Source organism: Enhydra lutris, unplaced genomic scaffold, assembly GCF_002288905.1.
Source record: "Enhydra lutris kenyoni isolate GAN:26980312 unplaced genomic scaffold, ASM228890v2 scaffoldscaffold145, whole genome shotgun sequence".
Classification (NCBI taxonomy): domain Eukaryota; kingdom Metazoa; phylum Chordata; class Mammalia; order Carnivora; family Mustelidae; genus Enhydra; species Enhydra lutris.
This window is the reverse complement of record NW_019154229.1, coordinates 114,897-136,392: the sequence shown is the minus strand read 5'-3', so window position 1 is coordinate 136,392 and position 21,496 is coordinate 114,897. Positions and strand designations below refer to the sequence as shown.

The window sequence follows — 21,496 nt, the reverse complement described above, 5'->3', positions numbered from 1 at the left end:
ACACAAACCTCTTTTTGGCAGTCCCCACTGGGCACATGTGTTGCCTGAGCAGGGAGCCGGCACAGCAGAGGCTCTGAGCTGGTGTCAGAGGCAGGTGCTGGGCAACTCAGGGCAGTAACATGCAGCTGAGTGCTCTGGACCGAGTCTGGGCCCCTGGGTGCCAACAGCCTCAGCGGGGCACAGCCAGATCCAGAAGGCACATGGTCACCTATGGGCTGAGCAGTGAGCTGCCAGGGACAACCGCCCTGAACTTCACCCTGACTCTCCTAGTCTGTGTATGGGTCAGGGATGGTGACTCAGCCTGAGCATCAGAAACCTGAGCCATTTATATGAAAACACAATTACATTCACTTGGAGCTAAACATGTTTGTTATATTTTCATTAAGAGACTATTTGTTATCATTTGGAATTTATTACTTTTTGTTTTCCCAAATTATGAACACCCGCTTTCCCAATTAAATAATGGCTCTGTTACAATGTTGTCTGGATATCATTCTATACACCCTATCCCGACAGGAAATACACATGAGAAAAATTAGAAAAATTGTTTGGTGGTCAAACACCCAAATAGACTGTTGTAAATTCATAGCAAATATAAGCTCCTCCTCCTGTTGAGAAGTAGGTGGCATATACATACATATATTGAAATACCACTCAGCCAAAGGTATGATATCTTGTTATTTGCAACAACATGGATGAACCTACAAAGTATAAAGCTAAGGAAAACAATTCAGACTGAGAAAGACAAATACCATATGCGTTCATTTATATGTAGAATCTACAAACAAAAATAAAAAAGCCACAAACGCAAATTGACCCATGAATAAAGAGAACATTGACATGATTAGTTAACGTTGTGCGAATGTGCACTCAACTCACACCTCTCTTATGTACAGAACAGACCATTTCAATAAGGATCAACAATATTCCTGTCCCCTTTAGTCTTCTATCCTCTCCATCTCTCATGTGTATCAAACATCCACAGAGAAAAAAGAAACACATAAATAAACAATCAAGCTATCTCACATTCAAGCAGTGGAAGGATATTTTACTGACAAGAAAGCTGTAGGAATTCATGAGAACTCCTCAGGACATCCTCCATCCGTCACAGGAGACACTTTGGGTCTGGGGATGCAAATTGCTACATAGAGTTAAAAGTTTATTAAAATGAGGGAATATGAGGTGGCTTGTGGATAAAGGGAACTGTTGTCTCACTTCAACTAGACTGGGGTGACTAGGGGCCCTGCCCAAGGATTAGCATCGATGCAGGAATAACCTTCACAGCCAACTTAAGACATTGCTCCCACTTCTTCAAAGAACTCACATGAATCTCAGCTCTAGAAAATTTATTTACTTATTTACTTATTCCAAAAGTTGCAAAGAAGAGAAATGACAATATTGGGAAGGAATTCAGATTATGTATATGGAGATCAGGGTTTTGAAATATCTAGATCTTTGAATCTCATAATGACCTGCTTCATATGGTTCAGAAATAACTTAAAAGTCAGAAGATCAACACACTTACAGATATATGCGAGCCACTGGGAGCCAAAATTATTCCCTTAAGTTCATCCTCTTGGAGGTAAATATTTGCAGTTATTTAGAAAAGGTGACCCATTTCAGTTACAGGTCCCAAAAATCTACTCAACAGACTCCTGTTGGGGAAGCTCCCTTTGCTGGGTGACAGAGAACTTCCATTTGGGCTCAGTCAGGACACAGGTCTGTTGTCCCTCAACTTCACCAAAGCATTATAAGTTTGTGCTGTTTGGCTTGAGAAAATGTATAGATCAAGTCCTACAGAATGTATAACAGCATCACACTCCTCATATACACACCCTGACCCCAGAATAATGGACTCACATAAACAAAGCAGCAAAAGAATCACCCCAAGGGACACAAATCACACACTGGCTTCCAGTTTTATGGATTGCAAAGGGACATCCCCTGGCAAAGAGACAAAAAAATGCAACAAAACCCACCTGCGTAAGACCTTGCTCATTGAGGTTACAGTAGTCAAGATTAGAGACTCCTAGAGTCTTGGTCCCCGCCTGGATCTCATGCAGGTTCTTCTTACACCACTTACAGATACCTATGATTTTTGTGTGGTGTGCAGTGACCAACAGTGATGAAGTCACTTTTATAGTCCAGGGTACAACAAAGTTCTTACATACACAGGAGATAAAGACTCCTCTTAGGATTTAGGAACAGTCTTTCTTCAGTCTACAGGCAGCAGAGGAAAATTTCAAAACCTCCTCTGTCAATAAAGAACTTTTAGAAGGTTTTGTATTTTTTAGGTATTTCAGGGCAAGAAATTATTAGATAAACAACCAAACACAGAAGGAGACTTTTAAAGTTTTCATGTTAAGCTTTGTAGGAAATAGTAATATTTTTGAAGTTCAAACATTCTTAGGTATATATTATATAAAATATAGTTTCAAAACTAATACACAGTAAATAAACATGATGGATGAATAATTTTCAACAAGATTTCCACACATTGAGATTTTGCATATGATAATGGGTAATGTGATTCTGATTTTCTTTGGTATATTTGACACACAGTTTTAGATATTGTGATTCTTAATTTAATATGTGTAATGAATAGTTTTCAAACTCAAGATTTGTAATATTATCTTATATTTTCCTTTTTGTTTTTTTTTTTTCCTGATTTCTTTCACTTCCAGTGGTTTAACTTTCTGAATCATTCACCATCAGGATTCATTAGGAGGGCCAGCATTTTCAAGAATAAGATTCAGGATTGCTTGGCTAGCACTCTAAGAAAAGATCAAGGGAGAAAATACATGAAAGAGTAAATAAAATGACAACTAGTAACATACAGGACATGGGCTATTAGTTCTTAGTTCTATCACAACTTGTCATCAGCACCCAAGTCCCTCCATAGAGTTCAGGGTTTACTTTCAGTACCATTGTTACATAATAATTCTTCCAACTATGGTACAAAATCGCACTCTAGGTGGAGTTCCTAGAAGATATTCAGACCAAGATTTGTTGTGTAATCTTGCCTGGACTTGCTTGTATTCAGTAACTCTTCAATTCAGTATCACCTTGGATTTGAAATACCTGAGATCTAACAGAAGTACAAATTCTATTCCTTCAGTTTCTCCAGGATTCCAAACAACTCAGGGTCTTTTTTCTTTTGCATCAGAAAAAACCTTTTCAAAATTAAAAATTATTGAAAAATATTTCAGGTCTTGTATTTGACAAAAGACAGTGTTATTTGCAATTATATATGGAAACTGAGTTTGCTAAAAGTACAAATTTTGATGCCATAATAAATGGAATTGCAGAAAAGCAATCCAGAAAAATCTTATACTCAGTCAAAATATCAAATTAATAAAGTCTTACCATATATTATACATATTTATTGTATTATTTAAAATGATAATACACAAATATTATTCTTGCAAGTTCATCTGTCTGGAAGTTTATCGCAAGTTTATGGTAATATTTGCAAGTTTATTGCCAGTATAATTTTGCCAGTTCTAACACAAGTATTATTTCTGTAAATATTTATTTGTCTCTATTTGCTCTAGCCCTGTGGGTCTGAGAACTTCAGCCCTGCTGGCCAACAGAGCCAGGTGGTCAAGGGGTGCCAGGGCACCAGAGCACAAGCTCTTTCCAGGGAGACACCAGGGACCTGGAGCTGGGCAGAAAGAAAATGCAGAGTACAAACACAAGCTTACCTGAATTCCAGAGAGGAATGCAGTCAGCCCATAGATGTGTTCTAAATTGGAAGCCTAACTGTCAGCCTTTAAGATCTGAAAATATGCTTCTTTGAGGGTAAGACTGGGAGGTGGGCGGTTCTGACTGCTCCCTGTTTCTTTGTTTACTGTTGTCTTGGGGGGTCCCCACGCACTGCCCCAAAGGCTTCCAGATCTATGCGTTTTGGGGCTGGTTCCTCAGGTGGAATTTTTGCAAGTTGGGACTCAAGAAGTTGGGTCCAAACCCTTTGCTCTTCAGGGAGAAGCTGGGAATTACAAGATCCCTTCCAATGGTATATGGTTCTGTTGGAGGTGGAGTTCATGGCAAGAATGTGTCCCAGCTTTGTGCACGTGATTCAATGTGGGTATGACCTCTTTAACCCAATGTGTAGGAGTCCCTTGGCTAGTTTCTGGGTGTCTCACAGTGGGAGTTGTCCCATGTGTAGCTGTAGGTTCCACATGTCCATGGGAGGAGGTGAATTCAGAAGCCTCCTGGAACATTGACGCTGAACAAGAACTTCTTTTTCCTTCGATTCTTATGGAATATGTTTGGATCAAGGATATAAAAAATTTCCTCTATTTTGTTTTAGCATCATTAACACATAGGGCTATCCTTTTTCAGTTCTACAACATAGTGATTCAACAAGTTTATACATTATTCTATAGCCACATCTGTCACCATACACTACTATTACAATACCATTGACTCGATTCCTTATGCTGTGAAAATATGAAATAAATAAATAAATAAATAAATAAATAAATAAATAAATAATTCTTCTTTCTGAACTTTCATTTTTCTGGAGAGCTGGTTATCCAACACTGACTAGCACAATAATGGTGCAATGTAGGCTATCACTGTTTTGTCATGGTTCCCTTTTTTCTATTTATACCACCACTTTATTTCTACCAAAAGGTTTTTAATCCTGATGAAGTCCCAATAGTTCATTTTTTTGCCTTTGTTTCCCTGGCCTTTGGAGACACATCTAGCAAGAAGTTGCTGTGGCCCAGGTCTCAGAGGTTGCTGCCTGTGTTCTCCTCTAGGATTTTGGTGGATTCCTGTCTCACATTGAGTTCTTTCATCCATTTTGAGTCTATTTTTGTGTACAGTCTAAGAAACTGGTCCAGTTTCATTCTCCTGCAAGAAGATGTCCAATTTTCCTAACATCATTCGTTGGGGAGATTTTCACTTTTTCCTTTGGGTATTCTTTCATGCTTTGTCGAAGATTACTTGACCATAGAGTTGAGGGCCCATTTCTGCTTTCTCTATTCTGTTCCATGGGTCTATGTGTCTGTTTTTGTGCCAATACCATACTGTCTTGATGATGACAGCTTTGTAATAGAACTTGAAGTCTGGAATTGTGATGCTGCCAGCTTTGCTTTTCTTTTACAACATTGCTTTGGCTATTGGGGGTCTGTTCTGGTTCCATTTAAATTTTAGGATTATTTATTCCAGAGGAAGATACAAATCAGCAGGGTGTGAGTGAGGAAGTCCTGGCTTATAAGTCTCTGCAGTCCTTCCATTTGTGTAAGGTAGGTGGGCATAGGAGAGGGAAGGTTCTCAGTGCTTTTGTGAGGTGTGTGTACATCTGGTCCGGGGCATTATTTATGGGTTCCTGTCCAGACAGGTGTAATTCAATCCCGTTAGCAAAGAAAGCCTTACACGGCAGTGCAAAAAGTAACTTTGTTATAAGAATGACCTAAGTGGGGGGTGGGCACCTGGGTGGTTCAGTCAGTTAAGTGTTCACTCTCAACTCAGGTCATGATCCCAGGGACCTAGGATCGAGCCCCATGACTGTCTCTCTGCTCAGCAGAAAGCCTGCTTCTCCCTCTGCCTGCCCTCTGCCTACTTGTGCTCTCTCTCTCTGGCAGATAAATAAATAAAAATCTTAAACAAGCAAAAACAAAGCAAAAGTAATGCTCTGGAGGAATGGCATCACATCTGCACCTTTCCCTTCACTACCCAAGCTGCTGCCAAAACGGAGCCCACTGAGAACCGATTCATTCCCCAGACCCTGTTCCTCCTCTTCCCTCTGAAGGTCAAGCGTCTTCTACAGTCACCAAGCCCAGGCACTACAGACAGCCACGGTGAGGTCTCTCACACTCAGAAGCAGAGACCATGACCTTCAGGGTATCCCAGGAAGCATGCTGGGCCCACAGCTGGAGTTTTTGTTGCTGTCTCCAACAATGTGGGAGGGTGGTTGCCCCCTGCTGGCAATAGTAATGGGCTGCACCTTAAGTCTCCAGAGCCTCTGATGGTGAGACAGTTACGAGTTCCCACCCACATTCAATTCCCAGGGTTTTGTGGTTGCAGAGGAAGAAGCAAAACAGCAGTGGGTGGGTGAGGGAGTCCTGGCTTAGAAGTCCCTGTGGTCCTTCCACCTGGAGAAGCTAGGCAGGTAGAGGAGAGGGAAGGTTCTCAAGGCTTTTGGGAGGCTTGTGGACCTCTGGACCAGGGCATCACTTACACGTCCCTGTCCAGACAGCTTAATTCAACCCCATTACCAAAGAAAGGGGCACTGTGGGAGGTGAGTTTCCTCTGCGGTAAGAATCTGCTGTACAGGGGTGCCTGGGTGGCTCAGTGGGTTAAAGTCTCTGCCTTCAGCTCAGGTCATGATCCCAGGGTCCTGAGATCAAGCCCCACATCGGGCTCCCTGCTCATGGGGGAGCCTGCTTCCCACACTCCCACTCCCTGTGCTCGTGTTCCCTCTCTCACTGTGTCTCCCTCTGTCAAATAAATAAATAAAATATTTTAAAAAAAAAAGAATCTGCTGTACATAATTTCCATCAGCAAATCCCAGTCCACACAGGTGCACCTCCTCTTTCCCTGGCCACTGCTGAACTAAGCCCTTGTCCATACATTAAGGTCTTTGTAAAGACCTCTGAACCTCCAAAGCGTAGGGAAACTAGAACCCCAGTGTGTGATCTGGAGCCTAGATATATACAAGGATGTTCCAGAAATGACAGGCCCTGTCTCCCTTTAGAGAAGAGAACCCATCCTCACCCACCTAGAAAACTGAGCCAAAATATTTAACTTTCCCTCTGAAACTGAATGATACACAGCCCTTGGCTCATTAGCACAGTAAGACATTTAGGTCTCTACACCATGCTGGTTTTAAAAGGATCCTAAGTTTTGAGGGGCTAGAATATATATTCCATTGATTTCCACTCTAATCTTTATATTTCCTTCATTCTACCTACTTGGATTTTGTTTGCTCTTTATTTTCTAGGTTCCTAGGGAAGGAGCTTAGGCCATTTCTATGAGATGGTTCTTTCTTTCCCAATTCAGGCATTTTTCAAATTAGTTGTCTAATATTATTTCTTTATCAATTTATTACAAATTTAACACAAAGCCGTGAGAAACATTGGCTATTTCTTCAGTTGGGAAGCAACAGGAGAAATATGAGAAGCTAGAAGGGAAACATGGTTCTGAGGGGTGGGTCTGATGCTATTCATGATCCATTACCTGGGGAGATTTTGTACTTGATGTCCTAGGCACCAGAGACTCTTGGGAGAAAAGAATTTGGAAATAAACAAACAAACAAAAAGCCTTATGTAAGTGCCACATTTGTAGCAGACAGACCGGGGAGGAAGGGGCATGACAACTACATGCCCTCCCATTCAGTGTGGGCAGAGCCTGTGAATTCCTCCTAGACCATGCAATATTGCAGAGGGAAAGAGAATTGGCAGATGTAAATACCATCCCAAATCAGTTGATTCTGAGTTAATTAAAATGGAGATTATGCTGGGTGAACCTCACTAAATCAAGATGAAGCCTTGAAGGGAGGAACTAAGATCTCTCTCTTGAGAATGGATTTCCCCTTGCTGCTATGATTTGTAAGGATCTCACATGTCAGGAATGTTGAGTGGCCTGTAGGATATTGATGTGACCACCGGCCTGCAGCCACCAAAGTTCAGGACCTTTAGTCAGATAGTCACAAAGAAAATAATCCTTCCCACACCTTGAAATGACCTTGGAAACAGATTCTTCAAGCCTCTGGATGAGAAGAAAGTTTAGCCAACACATTGTTTCATCCTGGAAGACCCCAAGAAGAGAACCAGCTAAACCCTGCCCAGAAGCCTGACTCCTAGAAACTATGTGATGATCAATGTGTGTTTTAGCCACTAAGTTTGTGCTAACTTTTTGCGGGGCAATATAAAAGGAATAGGACAGTAAAATTTTTATGTGGTGACACACTGTTACAAGCTTAGAAACTAATGGGAATCTGAGGACACTGACATGTTATAGGGCACTATTTTTCAGTTTCCCCAGCTCCCCCTGGGGAAGATACAGAAGCCCAAGGGAGGCCAAGGTAGGGGTGGAGACAGATATGAAAACTGACCGTTCAATCTTTGTCACTGTGCACACTCAGGCTTCTGGAGTTCACTCTACCTGTAATGTTCTAGAAAGCAGAAAAAGAAGACAAGAAAAGACCTTGGCTAGATACATGATGGGTATCATAGAAAAAGGACATAAAAATCAGACAAGGAGAAAAGGACAAGTAAATATATCTAGGACAGAAGAAGTCATTTTTGAGAAAGACACAGAGATGGAGAAACCTGAATCAAAGGAGCACAGACAACTACATCCAGTTCTTAGTTTCTGAACAACATGGAGGGTGACTATGTGAGCTCCATAGTCATATGATCATTAAATTATAAAACAGATTATGTGGAAAACACAAACACACAGATACATGTCAGTCTGAAATCTTCCTCTCTCATAGTCTGACCCTCTTACCCAAACCACCCAGAGACCCTGGGTCATGAGGAGGGACAACTGAGGGATGGAGACTTACTGAGCAGCCACCTGGGGAGGGTTTTGTTTACACCCAGAACACCATGGGAGGAGTCTCCTTGCTCTGCTGGCTGACAGTAATAACTGGCAGCATCGCCATCCTCCACGGGATCAATCATAAGACTGATCTCAGGGCCAGACCCACTGCCACTGAACTGGGCCGGGACCCAAGACACTCAACTGGATGCTTTATAAGTCAGGATTCTTGGATGCTGTCCTGATTTTTGTTGATACCATGTAATATAGTGTGTAATGCCCAAAATGTCACCAACTTTCTGACTGGTCTTGCAAGAGATGGTGGCCTTCTGCCCTGGAGACACGGTCAAAGAGGCTGGAGACTGGGTCAGCACAATGTCCCCAGTGCAACCTGGAATGAGAAACGCAACAAATTTGACAGACGTACTGAGAGTATCCCAGTGGAGGCCCACAGCACTGATGACCTTGTAGTCAAAGTCATGGACAACACTATGAGGAACCAGAAAACAATAAGTAACTGGGCAATGGAACGCCACACCAAATGCTTGAATTCCAGCCACCAAGAACTGAGAGACACCAAAATCATCGTGGCCACAGTGAGTTTACCCACCATTTCTCCGAGTGCCCTCCTCTCACCTGGAGCAGGATCCACAGCAGGGGAGCCCCGGACACCATCTCGGAGAGCTGGACCGGAGGCTGCTACTCCAGGGCCCGGACCAGCTGCCTTTAAGGATGCTGAGAGCAGCCTGTGGTTTTGTCTCATGACACAACATGCAAAACTACTCAGAAGAGCTTGAGGTTGGGCGCAAAGGGGACAGCTGCTCACAGAACCCCTGTGGGACTTTGGGTTGCCAGAAATTTCCAAGTATAGCTCAAGCATGTCCCAAGGGATTTGGGGACCAATTTCTTAAATCTTTGTCTTCTAGTCTGAGATGCCACGTGGGACAGTGCTCTGGGCTCTCTTACTATGAGGATACAGGTTATTTCAGAAACACTCATAATCCCTAGAATTACCACAATAATGTATTTCAAGTTGTGATTATTGTCTGGAACAGAAAGCCATGAGATTATAAAAGAATGAACCAGGGTGGCCTGGTTCTGATGGGGAGAGGAAGTTGGCCCCACTGAGTAAAAGACCTTCAAATGAAGTCCTGACATGTCCTCAGGACCTGGAAAGCATGAGAGGGCTGAGCATGGAACCTTGGTGAAGGCTGGGAACAGACACTAATTATGGAACTTGCCTCGGTGTGGAGAAGCCCGGGACTGTATCTGCTCAGTCCTGGAAACCAATGTCATGTCCCCCTTGAAGCCCTCCCAGACAGAGCAGTCACTCCTACTCAGAGTGGAGAACCCCCTGTGCCTAACTTCACGTTCACCCGGCCTCTAACATTGACGTGTCATGTGCAGGAACCGTGACAAAGCCAAGAAGACAAACCCGTGTGAATTCCAGCTCCCAGGACAAGAGCACATCCTCTATCAGCTCAACACTTTCTCATGAACTAATTCTTCATCTTCTACAAAGTGCCCTCCTAAGTGGCTCCCAGTGACTTTTCTCAGACAGGAGCAGGCTGAGCCACATGTGATTTACCATCGCCTAACCAATCATTCTACTTGTTTGTCATCTGTCAGGGGGAGGGCCAGGCAAGGGCAGGCGGCCCAGGGGAGTGGCTGGTGGCAGCATCACCAGGTACCAACACGACCTTGGACTCTGCCAGTTCTGCCTTCATCCTCCATGGGGATTTGTATCAACCTCCCACCCCTATTGCCTCCATCACAGGCCTGATGCTGCTCATTGGGTCTTTTCCATGGAGAGGATGTGAGCAGCCTTGGGAGGGAGAGAGGCAGCCTGATGGTGCCAGATCCTCAGGCACCTGCTCTTACGGTCCGGGTGAGAGAATGTCCCCAAGTTGAGAGTTCCCTCAGGGGGGACCCTCGTGCTCCTGAGAAGAGTGGTAATGGGAGGGGACAGGAAATGAATGCCACCAACTGCACAGGCTTGCTTAGTGCCTGGCCTCACCTTGGGAGGCCCACTCTGGCTCTAACAGAAACACAGCATCTCTGCATCAGCCCAGTGTGCCTCTGATGGCAGCTTCTGGTGGGCACATGACACTGTCCCAAGCTGCCAGGTCCCTGGCCGTTCCCCAGGAGAGAGTATCCATCAGCTGCAAGGCCAGCGAGAAGCCCCTCCACACAGCCAGGAAGCACTGCTTAGCCTGCACCAGCACAGACAGAAGGCTCTCACTTATTGCCCTTCCACCTCAGTTAATGGTGTGCCTGCCCATTCAGAGGCAGCGGCTCTAGGACAGACTTGACTCATACCATCTGCAGCCTGCAAGCTAATGACAATATGGTTGACTTCTGTCATACAACATCAGGATGTACCATCATAATGACAGGACCCCACATCAGACTTCAGCCCTCTCTCTGAGTCTCCTGCTAGTCATGACAGCCCTAGTCTGGCCCTCTCCAATCAGGTCCTTATGATGTTTCCCATCACCTCCAACAGCCGTCCCCACGCAGAACCTCCTATCTACTGGAAGTTTGTAGTCACCATATGCTGAGCATTCCTATTTCCTGACTTTGCCATTCAAATTTTAATCCAGAAAAAACATCTCACAAAGGAGAAAACACTAAATCTCGGTCTATCCTTGCACTAGAACCAATGCACATCATTTTTTTCCCAACATATTTTTAACATTAAAAGAAAAGACTTCTAGGGCAAAACCAGGAGCAAGAGCAGGCTCCTTTTGTCACTAGAAAACATTTTAAATTTGGAAAGAACAGCAAAGCAGGTTTTAAGAGGGTGGCAAACAAAAAATATGGAAGACAGGAGAGATAAAGGACTCACCACCTGAACACATTCTCCCCCGATGCTCCCCACCAAACCACTGAGATGCAAAGTAGCCCCCTGTCTCTTCTAAAAGTGCCCAGAGATTCTGCGTTTCCCCAGCAGCCTGCTCACCGAGCTTTTATCACCCCCTTCAGCCACTTCTAGAGACTTCTAGGCCTGCCTAGAAACTGGAAGTTTGTTTAAAATCAAGATAGGTAGACTATGCCACTCTAGTATCACTCCTTATTGCAGACAAACACCAGCCCCATGGTCTCTCCCAGTTTCTGGAATATTTTAGCACCCACCTCATACAGCCTCTCACACCCTGTCACAATTCCTGGTGGTTTCACTGTGTTCAGAATATGAACCTTCCATTGTTTGGCTGACCCTCCTCCAATTGTCTCTTCCCCACCCAATCTTGATCAGTCCCGCTCATGGCCATGCCTTACGTGTGCCATCAGAAAATCATGACAAGTTCTCCATCATTACAATGCTGAGCATCTCAGGGGTGCCTGGGTGGCTCAGTCAATTGAGCCTCTACCTTCAGCTCAGGCCATGGTCCTGGGGTTCTGGACCTGAATGCCCAAGGGATGACTTTAAAGAAAAAGGTGACAAGTGGTGAAAAAAGGTGCTGAGGCACAGTATCCTGTGTTCCTAAAGTGACGGGTTTAAAATGAGTGAGGGAATCAGAGCGCCTGCGTGGCTCAGTCTTTTGAGCATCTAACTCTTGGTTTTGGCTCAGGTCATAATCTCAGTCATGTGAGATGGAACGGGCATCAGGTCCCCACTCAACATGGTGTCTGCCTGAGAGTCTCACCATCTCCCCTGGCCCCTCCCCACCAGCAATAAATAGATAGATAAAATCTTTTAAAAAAGAAAAAAAAATGAAAGAATTGCCTTTGTGAGAATGAGTAAGCCTGGGATAAATGGAGAAGAGAGAGAAGGGAGGTAGGAAAGGAGCTGGAGCAGAAATGAATGTGCAGGACACTGCCCAGGAAGGCTGGGAAACAGGGCCCATGGTAGGAAAAGCGAGAGGAACACTACCTTCCACGTGGGAGATTCTGAAGAGGAGAGCTCAAAGGTTTCGTCCTGGGAAGGTTCAGAGTGGGAAAGTGTTGGAGGGTGAAGAAAAGGGAATAAGGAAGAGAAATGTCCCAGAGCCAAGAGGAGCAGGAAGGGAGAACTGATCTGCCGGGTGGAAAGTTCGCAGCCCTTTGTCAGAGGCTAAAGACAGACTTTCCTGGCTCACTTCTGTCGTGGGACCCTGAGAAACACGTAGCTTCCTGAAGCACAAAAACTCCTGACAGCATCACTAAGACATCTTCACAGCATTTGTCATTCTAACGTCCCACAAAAAGGGATGTTTGGGTGCCTCAGTCCATTAAGTGTCTGTCTTCAGCTCAGGTCATGATCCCAGCCTCCTGGGATCGAGTCCTGCATTGGGTTCCCTGCTCAGTGGGGAGCCTGCTTCTCCCTCTGCCTCCTGCTCACCCTGCTCTGTTCTCTCTCTCTCTCTCTCTCTGGCAAATTAATAAATAAAATCTTTTTTTAAAAAGGGGTGGGGGATGCAGGAAAAGTCTGACCCCTTCATTTTCTGCTGGGCCTTACAAGCTCTGCAAGGAGAAAGTCAGGAGAAGTGACTTCTCAGGCAGATAGGTGAACACACATGTTCAGTGCTGAGCGAAGAGGAAGCAGCTGCTGCAGCAAAGCCTCACTGATCCGCGGCCCCAGGGAGCAGGTTTGTGTTCGAGGCTGAAGCACTGTGGGTAGATAGTTATTATACTGCTGGCAGTAATAGTGCCCCACATCTTCGGCCTGGAGGTTGCTGATGCTGAGGGTGAAGTCTGTCCCAGACCCACTGCCGCTGAACCGGTCTGGGATGCCCGTGGCCCTGCTGGATGCACCATAGATGAGGAGCCTGGGAGCCTGTCCAGGTTTCTGCTGGTACCAGGCTACGTTGCTGTAAACACCCTGACTGGCTCTGCAGTTCATGGTGACCCGCTGACCTGGAGACACAGCCAGGGAGCCTGGAGACTGAGTCATCGTGATGTCCCCATGGACACCTGCAATCAGAAAAATGGTGATACAGACACCCTTTATCCCAGTCATGCTGAAATATGTCATTGCAAACGTGCTTCCTAATGGTACCACATGGCAGTACATCGTTGGGTCTATTTTGGAAATAACCAATGTTTCTCATTATGTATCTTAAAAAGTTGTTTAAAATAACACTACTCCAGAAGGACTATGGCACATTTCAGCTTCTCACCTGAGACCCACAGCAACAAGGATAGGAGGACCTGCCTCTGTGACGCCATCTTTGCTGCCCTGCCTGCCCGACGCAGTTCACCTCACGCAGCAAAGGCCCCTTTTATACAGCCTGAGCCTCTGGTCTGGGCCTGGAGGGGCTTATGCAAAGCAGTCAGGGAGAACAGAAGCAAATCTCATAAGCAGTGGGTTGTGAAAGTACCCAGTGGAAATCTAAGGAGCCAAAAATAACTTCAAAATAGAGTTGTATGACAGGAACACACAAAAGAAAACTTAGAAGCTCTGAGAACAACTTAGTTCTAAAATGACAAACTGCTACAAGATCGAATGAAGAGCTTCCATTTTCAATTTAAAAATGTCTTTAAATGGATACAGTGTCCAGAATTGATGAACTTGGCTCTTCATATCAATAACCCTGGTAAAATAACAAATCATGCTGGGAAACAAATAATAGGAGGCAGGGAGGGACAAAAGAATTGGAAGGCACAAAAAGAAAGTGGAGAACTTTGGGCCCAACTTTTTATAAAACCTCTGACTGGAAAACATCAAGCTCTGAAGCATTTTCTCCTGCAGATGGGTAAGGATGAGGCAAACACTTGACCTCGGTCCCAGGCTGTGCAAGGACCAGAGAGATGAGAGATGGAAGACAGGCCCAGAATTTCCTCACTCAGGGAGACATGTGGGACCTTCATTGGACCTAAGGGAAGACTGAATCTTGAATTTTCATTATTCTATCTTTACAGCTCAATATTTCATTTCAATATTTCTGTTTTGTGTTGAATTAACCAATGAGTGAAATCTAGGTGCTTTCAAGAAACTTCAGTCCCCTCCAGGGGTTTGAGAAGTCAGCTCAGTGTTGCATGGGCACCATACAAACGTCCCTGCACCTGTTCCTTGTCCTGCTGTTCCTTCTTAAACAGAGGGAAGGGGGCAGGGGTGGGATTCCCTTAAGATGCCAAGCAGGCAGTCCCGGTGAGGAGGGCAGAGGTTGTGGAGGCTTCAATAGCACTGCAAGTCAAACCACAACACTTCTGCCATCTTTCCTCTGAGTGGGGCAGATGCCTGAGTCTTCCTCTGGCAGGTAGCACCCTGGCTGTTCCATGGGTCCCCGTGGCCACTGCACCTCTTCGTGACATGAGCCATTTCCTAAACCCAGATAGAGTCTGTATCAAGCAGAAACTACCTGGGGATCCACACCTCACCCTCAAAAAGTGTCCATGCGCCCATCATTCCACCTCTCAATTTGCCTCTGATGATGGTTAATTTTATGTGTCAACTTAAGTAGGCTAGGGCACCCAGTGGAGCGGTCAATGCCCATTGAGATGTTGCTGCCAAGGTATTTTTTAGTGTGATGAACATCTACATCAGTAGCTCTTATCACAACACAGAGTCCCCGCCCATGCTTGTCCAAATTATCATTTTCTGTATATTCAAGGAGCCCGAGCTATGTGCATCTGCCTCCCCTCCCGGATCCCATTCTGGGGGTCAGCCCTGCCTGGAGCGGGAGGGGATGGGAGACAAGGCTGTAGCTCTTGGCGTACAGAAAAGAAGGGCCATATTCTTGATGAACATAGATGCAAAAATCCTCCACAAAATATTAGGAAACCAAATTCAACAATATGTTAAAAGGATCATATACCATGATCAAGAAGGATTTATTCCAGAGATGCGAGACTGGTTCAATATCCATAAATCAATCAGCATGTTATGTCACATTAACAAAATTAAGGGTAAAAATCATAAGATTTTTCTCAACAGATGTGGAAAAACTATTTGATAAAATTCAGTATGTATTGACAAAAAAAAAAAAAAACAAGAAATAAGAAATACCAAGTATTATAGAGGATAAGGAGAAATACCCTCAGGTATTGTTGCTGGGGATGAAAATTGGTGCAGCCACTATGGAAAACAGTATGGAGTTTCCTCAGAAACTTAAAAATAGAACCACCCTATGACCAAGCTATTCCACTTCTGGGTATTTGAAAATATATATGCACCACTGGGTCCATTGCAACATTATTAAAACAGCCATGATATGGAAACAACCTAATGTTCACTGATGGATAAATAGATAAAAATGATGTGTTATACATGTGTACACACACAATGAAATACTACTCAGCCATGAAAGGGAAGGGAATCTTGCCATTTGGGACGACATGGATGAAACTTGAAAGTAATATGCTAAGTGAAATAAGGAAGACAGAGAAAGATATTATGTATATTATCACTTCCATGTAAAATCTAAAAAACCCAAATACATAGAAACAGAGAATAGATTGGTGGTTGCCAGGGGTTGGGTGGTGAGATACATAGGGGAGATGTTGATCACAGAGTACAAACTTCTATATATAAAATAATTTCTAGGGCTGCCTGGGTGGCTCAGTGGGTTAAAGCTTCTGCCTTCAGCTCAGGTCATGATCTCAGGGTCCTGGGATGGAGTCCCACATTGGGCTCTCTGCTAGGCAGGGAGCCTGCTTCCTCCTCCCTGTCTCTCTCTCTCTCTCTGTTTGCCTCTCTGCCTACTTGTGATCTCTCTCTGTCAAATAAATAAAATCTTAAGAAAAAAAATAATAATAATGGTCTGATGGTCTCTTGTACAGCATGGAGACTGCAGTTAACAGTATTATATTGTACTTGAAGGTTACTAAGAGACTAGACCTTCAATGTTCACACCACAAAAAAAGTAAATAAGTAAAGCAAGAAGGATAATTATGTGAAGTGAAGGTTGCATTAACTATCCTTATGTTGGTAACCATTTCACAATATAAACATAGATCAAATTATCACATTGTGTAAAACTTAGACTTACACAATATTATATGTCAATTATATCTAGAAAAAAAATGTTGATGTCATTTCCATCTGGCCCCCATGGTTTCTGAATAGAAATCCTCTGTCATTCAAGGTGTTTTCCTCTCCGGGTAAGTGTGATTTTTCTCTTTCAGCCTATGATATGTTTCCCTTTTCCTTTAGTGCTCAGAAATTTTAGTACAATGTGTCTGGACATATATTTCTTCAGGATTATGCTGTTGGGGGTCTGCTAAATGTGAAAATTTTTCAGCAATCACTTGTTCAAAATATATTTCATCTCCATCCTTTCTTCCCTCTTTCTAGGATTCCAGTGGCACAAATGTTAGATCTTTTTTTGGTCCCATGTATCCCAGATACTGTGGGGTTTTGTTGTTGTTGGTTTTGAATTGGGCTTTTGTTTTGTTTTGTTTTGTTTTGTTTTTAGCTTAGTTTCTCTTTTTGGTTTAGGCTGGGTAATTTCTTGCCTCTGATCTTTCCTCCTTTACCCTTCTACTCTCCTCCTTCCAGAGACTTCCTAGCCAGGCATCCCATAAGGCATCCTTGTTCTTACTTCAAGCCACTTCCTCAGCCACATTAAGTCAATGACCATTTGGACTCTTTGAGCATCTACTAACCAAACATCTTATTTCATTGCAGGATGGTATGAGAGCTTTCCAGGTTAACTTACATCAACATATCATGTGAACCTGGGCAGAACCTGGAATCCTTTCTCTGTTATTAGCTGGTTGGCAGGCCCTGTGTCTTTAATCAGATGTGGTAAGAAACAAAGACAGGAAAGCTATTACAATGCAGTAAAAAGTTTTTATTATATGCATAGTCCCCTGGAAACAGAACACATAGCATGCCACCTGGCGACAGGTAGTACCGAGGTGAAAAGAGCATACAGAGAGAAGTACTGCTGGCCTGTTTTTTTTTTTAAATGCATATTTCATGAGAAGTAATGGAGAAGCAAAGCCAACAAGCTACTTAGATATAAGATTGGAGAGTGAAAATTTCAGGAGGCTGCAGACTATAGGTGTGCCCCTTGTCCTCTGGTACCCAGGGGGATTTGGGTAGAGGGAAATGTCACAGGTTGCTGGTCTCATTGAATGGAAGAGAGAAAGGATTGGGGCTCAGGATTGTCTGGCTTGCATATCAAATGTATGCCCTTGGGCAAGTCTTTTACTGCCTCTGGGAATTAGCTAATTTTGGGAGAGGCAGTCCCTTCCTTGCAACAAGATTGCAGAAATAAGAAAATGCATTAAATATAAAGTCTCATGAGACTGAAAATAGGAGCTCATGCAGGGGTGTTTGGGCAAAAGTGGTGAGTATTGTGGTGATCTAAAACTCTTGTCCCATAAATTAAGTGTGGCCGCTGAATCTGCTTGAGTCCAATACTAAAGAAAATACTTTCTCCTTCCTGAGTTGACTGCTGCTGGGCTCCACCCAATCTTACAATCTGGTTTGTCTGACAGGTATGGTTTAGGACGAACAGCACTGTCACATAGTTAATTGATGTACTGCAGACAGGTCTACCGGGGTTTGTGCTACGATGGAAACTACTTGTTGAACAGTGAATATGTTGTATTTGATAAGGGCCAAGTCTTGCCAAAGAACTCAGAAGGCTATCCTAGGAGTCTTCATCTGGGCTTGCCAGAGTGTCCACACCAACCTTCCCAGACACAGATCCACATACCATCCAATGACTGGAGAGTTCAGAGGGCCCATGTGATAGGACCAGTTGCATCATGACCTAAACCTGATAGAGAGTCCTTCCTGACTCTGTCCCCACTCTACACTAGTGACTTCAGAATTATCTGAAAAATGGAATGGTGTAGTTTATCCAATTCTGGATTGTGTTATCTCAACACTCAACACTCAACACTCAACACTCAACAAGATACTGTGTTTCAAACTCAGTGGTCGGAGGTACAAGATGCAAATACTTGTAATTTACCTCAGAGAGGATGTGCCCGCCTACTTCAGATATCTGGACCCCTGACATAGCCACCAGGGAGGTGTGCCGCATGAATTTTTGTAGGGTTTGCATTCCACTGTTGGAGCACATGTGTTTTTGCAAGTTAGCGAAGTCCTCACCATTTCTTGCTCATCGTGTGCAATTAACAGATGCGTAATTGATAGAGTATGGCCTGGCAGGATGCTCTGTGGGATGTTTATACAACACACAGTAGCAGAGAACAGGGAGTCAACATAATCTGGGCCTAGACTGAGGATGTGACCTGCTCTTCACTGTGGGTGAAAGCAAAGTCCACCAGAGGACTTCATTAGATCATATGCCATGCCCCTGCTGGTAGACCTTGTCTTTGGCCAAGCATGGGGTAAGTGCTTTGAAAACCTCCACATGGCCAGAAGAGGGAGACTTAACACATCCAGAGAAGAATGGGGTCCAGTGGGGGGATCTGACAAACTTAATTTTTCATTATTTAAGCAATATGAATGCCCCATAATTTGCATATCTTCTTCCTTTTAGATCTGAAGTGTTTCTGCCTCTCAGAGTCTTATAACAGAGTCTCTGGGTGTGTTGCATGAACACACTGGACCTATCAAAAGCAGCAAGATGGTGACTCCCTCACAGCTTCTTGGCCTTCTGCTCCTCTGGGTTCCAGGTGAGAATATTTGGACAAAGCAGGTTAAAGTGGGGGTATGATTTTCCATCCCTGATTTTCTTTCTTCATTGGGAATCTTTCCAAAGATAAATTTCACTTATTTTATAAATAAGTAGTATTCTCTGTCCTACCTAAGTAGATACTGATGACTTCCATGTACATATCTTGAGACTCTGCTAATGTTTCCTGTGTGGTTTCAGCCTCCCATGGCAAGATTGTGCTGACCCAGTCTCCTGCCATCCTATTCATGCCTCCAAAAGAAGTAGTCACCATCACCTGCTGGGCCAGTCAGAACATTAACAAGTGGTTAGCCTGGTATCAGCAGAAGCCAGGGAGAGCTCCTAAGCTCCTGATCTATGAAGCATCCAAGTTGGAAACTGGGGTCCCATCAGAATTCAGTGGCAGTGGGTCTGTGACAGACTTCACTCTCACCATCAGCAGCCTGGAGCCTGAAGATGCTTGGACCTACTACTGCCTGCAGTCTAACAGCTACCCACCCACAGTGTTACAGGTCAGAGCATAAACCACCAGGGAAGCAGATGTGAGGGGCTGGGCTGCCCCCACTGCTCCTTTGATGCCTGCACCTGCTCAGACAGTTTCTCAGAGGCAGCCGCAATTTGGAGGTCACAGGGGCTTTGGGAGAAAGGCAAGGAGGCTCCTCAGCCCCCTGACTGACTCCCTTTCCCTCAGATCATTACACCCAAGGAGTGTGGGTCAAGGCATCTGCTGGGGTTTATGCAGCAAAAGAGAAGCCACTCTAGGTATTCCAAGCAGAAATTGCTTCCTGAAAGAAAGTAATGTCTAAATGTCACTCTTTCAAAGGCCTGGAATATAATAAGGGAAGCAGACACTAGAAACGGTGATTCCTCAGTGATCCACCATAAGTCAGAGAATTTATGCCATTGGAGATACAGGCTGCCTAACCACGTGGTCCTCAGGCCTGTCTAGGAGGGCCAGGGATGGAGTTGCTGATGCTCTAGCCACTGCGGCCCCTCGCCAGGTGATGCTCCGGTCTCTCACTTATCACTCACCTGCCTGTAGGTGCTGATGGAAGGCATTGAATCCTCCTCTTCTGACCTCCAGATCTAGGGTAAGGTGCCTCGTGAGCAACTCAGTAGGGAACCATAGAGGAAAGGGGGCTCTGGGAAATGTGCTTCCAGAAGAGATGGTGGTGATGGGGAGTTAACAGAAGACAGCCTGGGATGGTCACTGTTTTTACATCTCTCAGAAGTTGGCCAGTTAGGCGAAGGCCCCCCAATATGTTTGAATATGCTTCTAGCTACTGTCATTAGGTCATAACAAGGAGATTTTGCTAAGCATCTGAGAGAACAGAAGAATGAGGAAATTGTGTTATGTATATAGAAATAACTTGACAATGAAGGACTTTTGTGATTAAAAAAAAAACTCAATGTAGACGAAGCATTGTTCTTCTTAATATAAAATATCTTGTTGCTTAAAATTCTCTATATGCCAGAGCATCACTGACAACCCTGAAAGCTTATACAAATGTGAAGTAGCTGTCTCCACCTGATACCAACTCACATAGCTCACCATTTTAACAAGATGGCAGGAGAGCTGTATAAGGTTTAAGATGTTCTGCTGTAGAGCATTTTTACTTCCCCTAAAGTAGTCTTTCTTTAATTTTCTATTTTCATTTAAGACATTTCTATTGAAAGCCACCTGTTGAATTAAAGCCACATGTTGAAAACGCCTCCAATTTTGCTTTCTCATTCATACAAAATTAAATTAAAAACTTCTTTTTAGACTGTAAAGATTGAAAAATATAATTATTTGGAAACAACATGACCATGTATCTTAAAAATTAAATAGAGTAATGATCTGTAGAAATTTTTTATTTATTTATTTATTTTTAAATATTTTATTTATTTATTTGACAGAGAGAGGTCACAAGTAGACAGAGAGGCAGGCAGAGAGAGGGAGGGAAGCAGGCTCCCCACCAAGCAAAGAGCCCGATGCGGGACTCGATCCCAGGACCCTGAGATCATGACCTGAGCCGAAGGCAGCGGCTCAACCCACTGAGCCACCCAGGCGCCCCTGATCTGTAGAAATTTAAAGAATTATGAAGACCACAGTAAGAATAAAGCAAAATTATATGCAATTCTGCCAGAATAACTGGACGTAGATTTGTTTGTTTTGTGGCTTCTGTACCCTCCTACAGCTTGCCATGAGAATGATGTGCCATGGGTAGTCACCACCCTCTGTCTTGGCCCCAGATCAACCAGAATCTGTAGACTATAGAAACATTCATCTCCCTGCAGAAGAACCACACAGCTGAGACCTGTGTGCATTATCCAAATTATTGTCAACATGAACCTCCATGACTATAGAAACAAATGCTTAGTATGACAAGTCACTGAGTTTTTGACTGGTTTGTTAAAATAGTGTGTAAAATATGACTAATACAGTTTTTACAAATCTTCACATAGAAATTGACAGGTTTTATTAAACACAATGGCATAAA

The 21,496-nt window shown here is 43.9% G+C and overlaps 1 protein-coding gene and 1 gene segment (V, D, J or C); one reads left to right on the top strand and one right to left on the bottom strand.

Moving 5' to 3' along the window:
* Nucleotides 1-8,696: 8,696 nt before the first annotated feature.
* LOC111140019 lies at nucleotides 8,697-13,681 on the bottom strand. Its single transcript, XM_022492409.1, has 4 exons — nucleotides 13,596-13,681; nucleotides 13,042-13,389; nucleotides 9,133-9,288; nucleotides 8,697-8,887 (listed from the first exon to the last, which is right to left on the bottom strand). Exons 1-4 carry the CDS (start codon nucleotides 13,642-13,644, stop codon nucleotides 8,697-8,699), a joined length of 744 nt encoding a protein of 247 aa, XP_022348117.1. The 5' UTR covers nucleotides 13,645-13,681.
* Nucleotides 13,682-16,935: 3,254 nt separating this feature from the next.
* Nucleotides 16,936-20,256, top strand: LOC111140032. The segment is given in 4 exon segments: nucleotides 16,936-17,164; nucleotides 18,879-19,014; nucleotides 19,215-19,525; nucleotides 20,056-20,256. Coding segments are annotated over 3 exon segments (408 nt in total).
* Nucleotides 20,257-21,496: the final 1,240 nt, after the last annotated feature.

Bases quoted from the DNA above. Each gene is read 5' to 3' on its own strand.
- LOC111140019 (XM_022492409.1), bottom strand. From the start codon at position 13,644: ATGGCGTCACAGAGGCAGGTCCTCCTATCCTTGTTGCTGTGGGTCTCA. The intron at 13,390-13,595 runs GTGAGAAGCTGA...TTCTGATTGCAG, and splicing joins CTTGTTGCTGTGGGTCTCAG to GTGTCCATGGGGACATCACG. The intron at 8,888-9,132 runs GTGAGAGGAGGG...TTCTCATTCCAG, and splicing joins TGCTGTGGATCCTGCTCCAG to GTTGCACTGGGGACATTGTG.